This window comes from Fundulus heteroclitus, chromosome 11 (genome assembly GCF_011125445.2).
Source record: "Fundulus heteroclitus isolate FHET01 chromosome 11, MU-UCD_Fhet_4.1, whole genome shotgun sequence".
Classification (NCBI taxonomy): domain Eukaryota; kingdom Metazoa; phylum Chordata; class Actinopteri; order Cyprinodontiformes; family Fundulidae; genus Fundulus; species Fundulus heteroclitus.
In genome coordinates, this window is record NC_046371.1 from 29,734,678 (window position 1) to 29,748,148 (window position 13,471).

The following is a 13,471-nucleotide window of genomic DNA, read 5'->3' on the forward strand; positions in this document are numbered from 1 at the left end:
AAACAACTAGTTCTCAGGTCACCTCTATATGGCATGGGTTTATTTCACCAGACAAAGTAATGCGCTGTTAACCACAGGAGAGCACTTTTCAAGATATACTTAAATTGATTGGGAAATATTATGCCACGTTAATACTGCAAGACACTGTGCCATGACTAAATTAATATAGATAAATAGTTGTTTCCAACTTATACCATGTGAATAACCTGAGGTGAAAGAAAACTGTGAGTTCCGTAAAGTCCCCAGTGAAACTTACATTGTACATCTACCTTCATCAGTTACAGTAGCACAATACATATATTTTGGGTATGAACTTTAAGATATGTAAGAATTTAAGATAAACTGTAATGGAATAGGGGATTCATCCATCCATAAATCAATCTCTTATCTAAGATTGGGTCTCAATAGTAATAGTTTCAATACTGAAACCCAGACATCCTCATACTCAACAACACTCTCCAGCTCATTTCAGAGGATCCCAAGTTGTTTCCAGGCCAGAAGAGCTCTATATCCCAGTATTGTGTTCTGGATTTGCCCCTGGGTTTTCCCCAAAGGCATGCCAGAACCACCACAACTGACTTATTGTGATGCTGAGGAACTCCATGCCCTCTCTCTAAGACTGGGTCCAGCCACCCTACAAGGCAAGCTCATTTAGAATAGGATTGAAATAGCCTCACTAAGGAAATTAAGTTGTTTTTATCCGGGAAATTACTCTTGGATCTCACGAGGTTCTGACCCTCCATGGGGAGGGTCAGAAAACAGACAAAGCCTTTTTGTCTAAACTCTTTTTGACCATGGCAGTGCCCAGAATACTTCAGAAAAAACCCAATCTCACCATCAACCTCCTTCTCCATTCTGCCATCACTCATCAATACGACCCCAAGATACTTGAACTGACCCATTTTAGGCAAAGACTGACCACTCACCAGGAGGGAGCATGCACACCTGCCAGTTTTAGTTGACCACTACTGGTATTGATTGGAACCTTAAACCTCAACTATACAGCTGCACTATTTCCACTGATGGTGTGTGGCACAAGTTGTTAGTTGTTACAGGAAGAATAAAAAAAACCTAAGTGGTTAATTTGTAAATTGTTGTCAGGCTAAAAGAACATGAGGTGAGATATTTTCAGAATTACAATCCCAAAGTAGAAAACACTTAATAATATCACACTCGTATATCAAGACAGTTGTTAAAAACAGGTGACTATTCATTTAGTTTTTTTAACTCTTCATGGTCAAAGATCTGGATGCAACCAGACAAATCTTGGAGAAATGACATGAATTCTTACTGCCTTGAAGCATGTGATGAAGATATGTCACCAGATGTTAGTTTACAGTGATACTGCAGGGAAGGCACTTGGCAACCCCTAACTCTCATTAAAAACTACCAATTTAATTAAAAAAATGACATCTAAATCCTAAAATAGTTATAAGGTCACTCAGCTAAATTGATTGAATCCTCATTCCAGTATTTATGAATATGACTGTCTCCATTATAACGATGGTTGTTACCTTAGGGTGTAAAATACATCCAGCTCACAAGATAAGCACATTCATTTTCTCAGAAACTTAAGAATTTGTTTAGGTTTTTTTTGGGGCTTTTTTCTACAATTACAAGTTTCACAGACAGCTAACCATTTTAAATAATCTAGCAGACAAATATTGTGCTTATATGCACTTTCTTAATTTTCAAAGGCACCAAGCAACAAAAAAAATCTGTATGTATCTTAACTGTTAGGGTTACAGAAAAGCACTGCTGCATTATGGGTAATTCTGCCGCTGAGAGTGACGCATCGTAAAGTCCCGCCTCCTGTGCTGTGATTGGTCCGGTCTGTTTTAGGCCGGAGCATTACCAGACTGACTAAAACAGAGCTTAAGTCAGTCTGGCTGGCCAGGCTAAATATTTGCTAACACGGTGAAATTTTACAAAACTTAGATTAGTCATAATAAATACTTAGTGACTTGAATTTGTAGTGGTGATAAAAAATAGTGAAAAAGACAGAATATAACATGATCACCGAGTAATCTTTGAGATAACTGGCACAACAATCCTATCAAGGTAAATTCTATATGAGCCAGTAAGATTAGCTTGAAGCTATATTTTAAAAAACCCAAGATCTGTTAGCTAATTATGTTATTTTAAAATAATAATTATGATGATAATAACCTTTATTTAACCAGGTTTGTCCCACTGAGATAAAAAGAGCTCTTTTACAAGAGAAACCTGGCCCAGACTGGCAGCCTACTGAGAGTCAATTACAGCACATAGTCACAATAAACATAAACTTACAATAAAACATGTGTAAATAACTCAAGTAAAACAATTGCCCTTCTGCAACTTAAACATAATGGATCTATCATGGTCTTACATTTTATGAAAAACAGAAACTACATTTTATTTAGTTATCATTATTTTATTTTATTATTTTATTTATTTTAATTTTTTTGGGATTTGGTCCACACTTGCTTGAGGCTTCCTTCCATTAACTAGCAACTACTGCTAAACTTAAGTCATAGTTACTGCATTTACATATTTCATTATCTATTTTATGAACTGTCACACATAATCCATTTAGAAGTGAAGGAAAATTTGAAATCCCAAGATGTCAAGCGACTTCAGACCTGTGCAAAAATTTAATAAATTAAATAAATAACTTTTAAAATCTCTAATTTTCATCTGTTTTTCTTCTTCTTTTTTTTTTTTAGATGGAGAGGGTGGTGGCGAACTCTCGCCCCCAGTGGGTGCTGGAGTCAACAGCAATAGCTGGCACTTCCGATACGGTGCTGGACAAGGCTACATTCCTCCTCAGCCCCTGAAACCGGGAGAGATTCCACCCGAAGCCTTCATTATCCCCGGATCTCCAGCCATCATTTCCATCCGCCACGACGCGGGCCCCGTGGATGACAAAGGTGACTTCATAAGCTTTGGCAAGAAGGACGAGGCCAAGAAGAAGAAAAAGAAGAAGAAAGACAAGAAGGACAAAAAGGATAAGGGAAAGGATGACAGCGGGGATGATTAGAGCAAAAAGGAGGTGCCCAAAAAGCAGAGCTACCACTTAATCTACCGTCCCAGTTTCAAAGCCAGAAAAATAAACCAAATGCACAATATAACCAAGGGAGCCCCTTTGTACCATGTTTGCATAGACATTGTACGCCGGCCAAAGGCTCATTTGATCAGCCAGGCTCTCACACTAACTGAAATACAAATATTTTTAATCCAACGGCTGGACCAAATTAAAACAGAAACCAATTCATTTGTTAGATTAGCCTTCCTGGGATTTACCATCCAGTCCCCTAAACCGCTATCTGCTTTGTACAACGACAATGCACCACAGTTGGTGCTCTATTTGTATCTGACCACCGTCAGTTGAAGCTGCTGGTGTCAACGTCTCTGGCACCTGTTTATTTCTTGCCAATGTGAAGTGAAAGCCAGAATAGAATGAGCAAAACAAATGAAGTAGAAGCTTTCATCTTCAGCAGTACAGAGGGCTTGTAGGAATTCAGAACCTAAGGTCTTTTGTAAAAAAAAAAAGAAAAAAAAAAGGGAAAAATAAAAAAAGTCCTAACATTTCCTGTATACCTACCAGGGGATAAGCACCTTTTAAGAGAATGAGGTGGCTGAGAGAAGCTGGTGCACACTCGGACAGAGCTGTGCTGTAATGGAGCAACGTATCGGACAGGCTGAGGACCTGCACTGGGTTGCACTAACTATCCCGCAAGTTTGTCCCCAAGTTAGTAAGCAAGTGGCTTCATAACTGCTAGTTTATTTGGAATTAGTAAGTTACTGAAATTGATTGTACAGAGTTAGTTTTATGAGTATTTTGTCAGCAACAGCCATATGTTGCTGACGGGTAAAAACGGATTTGTGACTCGACTGATGGGAAAATAACACACAATGATTAAAAGATAACGGGACTTTTTTGACATGTTTTTGTCCATTCTCTGCAAATTATTCTTTGCTAACAATTTTTCAAAGCTGCTAAAAAATTTCTTTTGGTTGTTTGTATGTTTTATGCATTTATTTCTTGAACCGGCCTGTAATATAAACTTGCTAGATATCAAAAACCTAAGCCAAACTTGGTTTTACTCTCTTACTGCCTTAGATTTTTTTTAATATTTTTAAATCTGTCAAGCATATGCTAAATTAAAGAGATTGGTTACTCGAATAGGGGACATTCAACAGATGCTAATTCAACAATTTACTATGGAGTGTGTGGAATAGGCATCCACCTGTATAATTGGTATACAGCTGCCACCTTAGCTGCATTAAGACTGGAAGCAAGTTTGAGGTAAATTTGCAACTAAGGGTTAAACATTTTTCACGATATGTTTTTTGTCACATCAATATTTAACTTTTGTAGCATATTTCACAAATCTAAATGTATACATGATAGTTTAGATCCAGCATCTCCCGCTAATCTGAACCCCAAACATAATGGCTTGAACGCAGCATCTCAGGCAACATTTCAAACTAGAGTTTGATGAAAAGGACAAATTAAAAAAATGTTAATTTTCAGCTGGTTGGCAGTGTAACATAATGTGTAGAAAATGGACAGAAACATAAAACCTCACAGTTTAGGGTCTTTGCTAAATCGCTAATGCATAAAATGTGCTGTTTGCTAACAAATAAATGGGGAGGGGGGGGTTGCTAATTTACTGTTAGTGAGTGCAGTTGTGTGATTATGTATCATTTGCACTTGCTTTATTGCTTGCCTAATTATATAGTTGTTGCATAGGGTTACGTTGAGGCGGGTTTTTGTGGTGTTGCTCGTCAAGCGGGAATTGGAAAGAATTAGGGAATCTACATGCAGCTCATTCGGGCGACCCCGAAACCTCCCTCTTAAAACCTGACACAGGTCAATGTGGTCTTAACAATACACAGAGGCAGTCACAAACACAGACTCTTCTGGCCTCACTCGCACATACAAACATAAATCAAACACACAGACTGTCCACACAAAAGGACAAATGAAGAATCTAACCGGAATCGAGATCCCCCACGCTTCTTTCTGGAAACTCAAGAACCGAAGGCCAGCGCTTAATACGAGAGTGTATTATATGGCTCAGAAGCAGGAAGGTTGCTTGTCGCTTCATTTCTGTTCAAGCCCCGATCCCTCCGCTTCTGTCTTTGAATGTTAAGTAGTTGTTCTTCAAGCTCTGCACCGCTGCCTCGACTGCTTCAGTGCTTGTAGGATTCGCTCGCCCCTGCTGCCTGTTTCCTCCCTCGACTCCTCAGATCTACATGGTTCGACGGTATCTTTCCAGTCGCTCTCCTTCAGTGAACTGTGCAGTTGTAACAGAGTATAAAATTTGTGTATATTCATATAGCCACGCATAACGCCGCGAGACTACAACGCACCACGCTCGACATTTACAGCCCCTTTTTCCCCTCGGGTTCGGCTCCGTCTCAGACCGAGCCCCGGGCGCCTCCGCCAGCGAGTCCCTCCTTCTGACTGCTCATTGTCGACAGCTCCGTCACCTCTCGCAGGAGCCGTGCACTTGGCTAAGTGAAGACGCCTGACCGGTTAGAAGAAACTCACATTAGGATCTTATGATGGATAGGCAAAAGAAGAGGAGTCCAGAAAGGAGCAAAAAGTGTTGGTCCAGTGCAAAAGAAAGGTGAATCACTGGGCAACTTGGTCGTCTTTTGCATGAGTAGAGCCATCGAAGTATCTTGATCAGAACTTGTCCGAACTCACCAAGAGGAAAGAGGGTGAAGCACAGTTCAAAGCTGATGGAAACTAAGGTTTTGATTAATTTAAGAATTGGGGCGGGTGTTTGTTGTGCAGGTACTGGTGGTCATTTTGGAGGGGGGGGAGGGGTGGTTAAATGAAATACTGCTATTATTCCTGCTGTTATTATTGTTGCTTTATTGCTTTGCTGAAACAAGGTTGCCCAGAAGTGCCATGTCGAGCATCAGACTTTAGCGGTGATCAAAACGTGAACCACCGTTGGCCACACAGACTGTTCAAAGCAGCAGGTACTAGAACGACACGATCAAAAGCGCCGTAAAACCTCACCTCAGTGTTCCTTCCTTCAGACCATCGTATTTGCCAATCACCGCTGGGGTATTTACATTGGTGCTGCTACACAGCCCGGTCGCTCCCATCTCTCTGAACTTTCTGCAGACGTCCTTCTGTGCTGTCAGATCACCAAGTGGCTGTTTGCATGTTGTAAGCAAAGGAAACAGATTCTATATAGATACTATATATACATAGATATGTTTTTTTTTTTCTTCCCTCCAACGTGTATTGGAATACATATAGATCCAATACAAGAAAAGAAGTTACACACATGTTGAAAGACTTGCCGTCATCCATCCAAGTAAACACACATCCAGTTCATCAAGACACACTATTGCAAAACAGAAAATTGTGGAAAAACCTAAAAGAATCACATTTTTATCCTGCTGACAACGACTTTAACCTTCTAGATATAAATGATGCTATTGTGTTATACTATGAAAGGCCTTTTTTTTTATGTTTTTACCCGTATGATTTTCGTAGCTGAGAAAATCAATCCTTAAACTTCTGTTGAGCTTTGTAATGATCAAACAAACACCGGTGTGAAATTTAACCATTTACTCATCTTGCATATTTGTCTGTTGCCCAGTAGAGAAAAAAAAGTTTAAAAAGAAGAAAAAAAAGTATATAAAAATATAAAAAGTAAAAAAAAAAAAAGAAGAAGTAATAGTAAAGTTGATGTACTCTCTGCTTGTGTATAGTGAATGTTCCTCAGTCGCTGGGTGCGTGAGCTGTGACTGGCTCAAACCGGTCCACTGTGTCCGTACAGATCTGTTCATGACTTTTTTGTACACCTGCTAATCATTGTTGCAGTGATAATAGTGGTTCTTATGATTTCATCAAACTGGTAATGTGTTTTGTTAAGAAGTCACAAATAAAGTTTTTATCTTAAATATCTTACAACTTGTTACCTGTTTGTTAGCCATTACATTTTGCATATGCAATTTACATTAGATTGGAAACATAGTTAGGTACATATCAACTTTTGAGGTTTTTAGGACTGTTCCACAAACAGTATTTGGACTTGTCCCTGATAAAAAAGGTATTTATAGACAGGGCATCTTTTCCAGAAATGTCTGTCTGCCAAAAGGTAATTAGCCACAAATGTTATAGCAAGTAACCAAGGCCTGTTCAAAGAAATGAAAAGCAGACACTAAAAAATCACAGAGTCAAAGATAGGTCTGATGTGCTTGGTGTCTGATGTGCAACAAATCATCGTGTCCTAGAAAACAAGTAGCAAAAGAGATCCTACATTGGGGTCCACAAGGCGTTGGGGTCTTCAGTCGCTGCTCTGTTGTGTCCTTGCATACGTCCACCCAAGCAGACTGGAAATACTGCTTCTTAAAACGTTTTTTAAAATGAAGATGGAAGCCTTTTTGTCTTCCGGCTTTATGTTATGAGTAGCAAGTTCTGTATCTGTACATATTTGGATCAGATGACATGCTAATGCAGCAAATCAGAAGGGTCATATTCTAACAAATTAACACATCTTCTAATCATCAATTCTGGATTTTCTAATCAATTTGATGGTAATTTAAAATATATGGAGCCCAATAAATAAACAATAAACTGTGTCATTAACTGAAATAATAATAGCGTTACCTCCAGCATGCATAATTATATAAATAGTTAATCATTATATGATGATCATTTTTTATGCCAATAGAGGCTCAGGTACTTCTGGTGGGACTTTGCAGGGGTGATGTACAAGGCCACCATCATGTCAGCAAGGCCAGCTCCACCCACATGGACATTGTACTATGACACAATGTTTGGACAGGGAAAAGCAGCTCTTCCTCTCTCCTCTCTGCAGAAACGCCTGACTTCCTTTAGAGGGCTGATTGCAGCACAAGGGTTAGCTAAGCTAAGGTGACAACTTTGTCAGCCCACTTTACAACAGCCCCTTCTGCTTCATTATCCACCCTGTAGCCATAGCTGCCCCCTTCCTTGCCTCAGCAGAGCATCCTCAAGCGTGCATCCCTTAAGCTGTTCTCGCTGATGGTTCCCAGACTTCGCATACCAAGGGACTCCTACAGATGCACAATGAGTGGGAAGGAAGTGAAAAAAATGGTCAAAGTAGACGACACGCTGATGGAATGTTGATGGTCTTGCACAGTTGAATGTGAAACATTGGCTCCAACTCCAAGTTCTATCGCTGGACCCTGGTCTGTGACATATGTGTTCTTTCTGGTGTATGTCAGGAAGTCATACACTATCCCAAAAAACGCATTGAGTATGACCATGTCAGGCTAACTGCAGTAGTTATTAACATGCCTTCAAGTTTGAACCAAAACTTTTGAATAATGCACATTGACCAAATTTTTACCCCTAATCTGGCAACATATCTCAGGGGATGCAAGCATTTCGAAAGCTGCTAAGTAACACCAAAAACACAGTTGGAACACATTTTCTTCATCATTATGTTTAAACAGATGTCCTGATAAATTTTAGGAATTTAATTGTTGTTTCATTGAAAACAGATATAACGAATATATGATTACTTACCTCCAAGGAAGCAGGTTCTCCATCGCTGGCTGATTAAATATTGCAAGGTAACCTAAACCAAATCCTATGATCTATATGGTAATAATAGACAAGACTTTTAATAAATGATAAGTAGCATGGCTAACACAAGAGGTCCTGGAATTTTCGTATTTGAATGCGAACGGCGGAATTTCTGAATTCCAGGTCGAAAAAATGAACTGGAGTTACAAAATCCAAGAAACTTAGAGTGCTCTCACCAGTCTCAACCTCAAAATCCATTATGACTCACATGAATACAACACATAGTAACAGCTGCAGTGATGAACTCTTTTATAAGTACTTGAGGTGGGTATTATTTTATAAAACAGTAAAATCCCTTCAAGTATAATCAAATATTTTTCATATAACAATTTGATGCACTATACCATTAACCTGTGCTGGTCCTTTCAACTCCAGATAATGACAAATACATTCTTCCAATGTAGAATGAACGCAATGAATATCGAAAACAGCAGCTTTGTGTAATGAATGATTAGATTGAACCCGATATTCACCCGGACACGGAATAACGTTCAAAAGGTTTATTAACGAAGGGGAAGGCCAAAACAGAAAACAGAGCCTATGAATGGAGCAATCCAAGGGGGAAAAGAAATGACAAACTTAACTAAGACCAAGCGAAGCTTAAAGGAGGGGCGGCAGAGCTCCAGCAACAGTTCAGGCAAACAGACAGTCCAGTCCACAGGTAACTGGCCGGATCCCAGAAGCCAGAAAGGGTTCCTCTGACAGGCTAAGAGTCCAAAGCCAAATTAATGCGGCTTCAGGCAGGCAGGCAGAGTTGAAGAGGGCTCAGCAAGCTCGGAGACAAAAAAAAAAAGACAGAGAGCTGGTCGAGCAACAAAAACAGGCTCCTTAACAAAAGAGCTGGAGGACTCTTACCGGCAGGGTGAGTAGAGACGTTCTGGCAACAAACAAACAACAAAAGCTGGCTTAAATAGGAGAACGGAACAGGTGAGCAGGGCGGGACCAATTAACCAAAACAGATGAAAGCAATTAAAGGAACATACAGACTAATAAAGAATAAACCTAAGATAGAAAGTAAGACAAAGACTAACGAACACAAGGTGACATGAAAAATAATAAGGACCAGATAACTTAAAAAAAGACTAAGCATATATCCAAAACAATAGAAAACAGAAATAAATCCTGAGACAGAAAAGTTGGCTAACTGAAAAAACAACCTAAACCACACCAGAACATTACACTTTGAAAGAAGAATAATTTTTGCTTCTGTTTCAGTTCACGTATTATAAGGTTTTCCAGATATCACCAACACGATTTGGAATATCTAAATATCTATCTTTTGGTGGAAGAAAAAGTGTCCAGACTAATCTGGCCTTATTAAGAAAGAATAAATTGTCCCCCTAAACCTAAGAGCTGATTGCGCCACCCTACGGAGAAATAACTACCATTAAATATGTGTAATAAGTGGAAATTATTCATCACCTTTACATAATTGTTTTATTATGCCGCACTAGAGGGTTATTGAGCATTAAAAAGACTTGTACCAGTGTTTCAATTGGACTTAAGTTTGGACTTTAACTAGGCCACTCCAAAACCTAAACACAGTAGTGCTTATGATTAATTGTTGGGCACTTCTTTAGGATTTCCAGGTAGACAGCAGAAGTCATTTTCCATCAGTTATGGTGAGTCGCCAACTGTTGAAGCAGCAAGAAGATCCAAATCCATCACGTTGCCATCACTATATTGGACTTTTTGGTCTATTTTATATTGTGGCTGACAATAATTGATCCATGGTGTAACTAGGAGATTATGTGTTCATATGTTTTGGATAGCTTTATTATCTTAATAAAAAAAAATTTTTTAGCATTTGCTCTGGTTATGTTTTTTTCAGGTATTAAAATTTGTCTAGTTATCTAAAAATGCAAGTGTGACCAAAAAAGGGGCACCTTTTCCCCCCAAGCACAGGATGTCTAAGGGTCTGCATTTCCTGTCTCCAGTTGCACTGCAGTCATATCCGGCTTTGCTCTTGGCCTAGTTTTTTGAGTTTTGTAAAAAATATCTCATGTTTTTTTTTTGAAGAAAACATATACTAGGATAGTGGAAATATCGCTTACTTGTGTAATTCAATGAAATATTATAAGTGTTATGATTAAAGATGAAAATGTGTGTAAGTGGTAACCAAGACAAATCTTTCTGAACAGATGTTTTCAGTCTGTTATTTAAACCTGAAACTTTCTATTGTTGCGCAATCAACCCCCCTCCAGATGTCAATGGGGAAGTTCCAACAAATACTTGATTTGGAGCCAAAACAGCCACGTTATGTAACTGATAGCTGAAAAAGAAAAGCAGACTTTTGTCCTGGCTTCAACTCAATCAAATCAGGGTTTTAAAAAAGGGTGAAACAAATCTCATTCTATTGCTCACAGACTCACTATCAAGTAAAACATCAACATGAAAAGTTTTTTTAAGGTTTATTTTGTTATTGAAGAGTGCTTATGATAATGATCAATTCCTTCAGTTTTGCCAAATAAAAAATAAAGTATTTTCCTGTTTTCCCAATGCAGTGAGGTAACACAAGTGTTTATCACAAGCACAGATTTAAAATTTTGGAGAGATTCAAACAAGGTTAGACTCTAGCATATGGAGCATTTGCACTCTGCCATGAAAAAAGACTTTAGTTCTTGTCTACAAAGGATGTCTATAGCAAGAGCTCCATCTGTCTTCAAACTTAAGAAATGTCTGAGAAACGGCCTCCTTTCTGAGAGCTCATCTATCTCTCCAACAGTGACACCTGCTGATGGAAAATAAGACTGTTTACATCTTCGGCTTGGTAGTGAGACCAAAACACAAAGAAATATATGTATAGATCGAATTGCAAAACTATGCATACCCTTTGGACTTCTTTACAAGTTGCAATCCAACACCTCACTTTATTCTATGCATTGATTTGTATGGAAATCGGTTCATTCTGAATAAAACCACCGTGGTTGGAACAAATAATACAACAAACCAACAGAAGCAGTGGATAGTTGTGAAGGGGAAGGAAAAAGATGCAGTTTTTTTTTTTTTTTTTACAAAAAAAATCACAGATATGTTACTGTAATACCCGCTCAGGCAATACCTTATAGAAACACTTTTCCCTGGTGTCAGGGTTGCAGAACTCTTTGGAGTAGATCTCAACCAGCTTAGCACATCTACTGACAAAAAAAATTGTGAAATAGTCAAAACTCTGTCAGGCTGCACAAAGATGGTTTCTAAACACCAATTTCCAAGTCTGCTCACAGAGTTCAAGATAAAATTTGACTGAACTATTTAAACAGTTGAATATAATTTAATCCAAACCGTTGTTGCTCTGGCTGTAAATTCAGGTTTGCTGTCCTATTGGAAACGGCGCCTGCATCCTGATCTCAACTCTAACAACCTCTAACAGGTTTTCTTCCTGCCATAACCTGCACCTGCATCTATCTTCCCATTAACTCTGACCAGCCTCCTGTACCTGCTGAAGCATGATCCTGACTCCTGCATGTTTCGCCAAGTGGATGGTGTGTTCGGGGGAAAAAAGCACTTTGTATGTACCGACTAAAAGCATGTTCCTATCTTACCAGAGTACCTTCCTCCACATATTTACTGTGACTTTAACAGCAGGTCTGCTTATTTTCAAAAATAGATTTCCCATTGCCACACTTTCAAAAAAGGGCAGATTTTTCAATTTAAATCAAATTTTATCTATATACCGCCAATTCATGATACATGTCATCTCAAGGCACTTTCAAAAGTCAAATTCAATCAGATTAAACAGATTGGATCAGATTATACAGATTGGTCAAAAAAATTTCCTATCTAAGGAAACCCAGGAGACAGTCTGCATTGTTGATGGCTTTGCAGCAATACCTCACAACAAATAGCTCTTTACAAATGAGTTTTCTGCTGAAAGCAGTTTATTATGCTGGTCTTTGTTTAAAAGCATAAGATTAAATGAGACTGCTTAAAACTGTGCACGACAGCTTCATATAATTTTCCTTTTTCACTCATATACTAACAAAATACATCCTGCTTCAAAATCTTTAGATTAGAAAACAAATCCGTTGTAAAGATCCCGGCACAGAATAACAGAGCAGCTGAATGACAGCAGCAACAGACAGTGATAAAACCATGTTGATGATGCTCTGCCCCTTAGTGGCCGCTTTGTCAAATTGCAGCACTTAAATACATACAATCCTGCTCTTTTATATTTTAAACAGCAGTGGCAGAAGAGGCCTTTGAAGCTACCAGGTATTGCTGGTATTGTGCATAATTTCATCCTCCTGGACCATTAAAACCGTGTTCCTTGATTTTGGAAATTTTGAGAATAAAGTCATGAGAGAATGAGAATAAAGTCGCATTTTGGTAAGAACTCTAACAAAAAAGTGCAGGAAATGCTCAATCTTTTTAGCACATCAGCATCAAATCATCTTGTGACCCTCAGGGGGTACCAACCACCACTTTGGGAATGCCTGAACTAAGGGATGCAAATGAGGAAATGTCCAGATAATGCTGCTTGGACAGCTGAACTTTATTTAATGTAAATCTAAATAATTATGAAGGACAGGATGTTCTGACGACATGGAATTTTACCAGTGGTGTGCACCCTTGAAGTTCCACTGAACACTCAGAGATTTCTCTTTGTGTGAAGAACAGCGCATAGAGATTATTGTGGATTCCCAGAGAAGGTGCGATCCATGTCAGAGACAGAGGCGACGTTAGTGGAACACACTAGAAATACATCAGTGTGTGAGTTGACCTGTGGCTAAGAAAGGTTTAGTAAGAAGATGGCTTGAATTGATTCAGCGTAAAAGCAGGCTTGCTTTTATGTATCATTAATTATTTAACCTGACTCCACAAGTAGACGTAATTAACAGAAAACAGATCGTCAGCAGATGCAAAGCTGGTGCTCTGTGACCA

The 13,471-nt window shown here is 38.8% G+C and overlaps 1 protein-coding gene across 1 annotated transcript in view; it reads left to right on the forward strand.

Annotated features, from left to right (window-relative positions):
- LOC105927756 (protocadherin alpha-C2-like) overlaps positions 1–6,925 on the forward strand; it is a 31,143-nt gene extending 24,218 nt beyond the window's left edge. The window contains exon 4 of the mRNA XM_036143348.1: positions 2,709–6,925. Coding sequence (XP_035999241.1) covers positions 2,709–3,022 — 314 coding nt within the window. The 3' untranslated portion in view covers positions 3,023–6,925. The remainder of the gene's footprint in view (positions 1–2,708) is intronic.
- Positions 6,926–13,471: the final 6,546 nt, after the last annotated feature.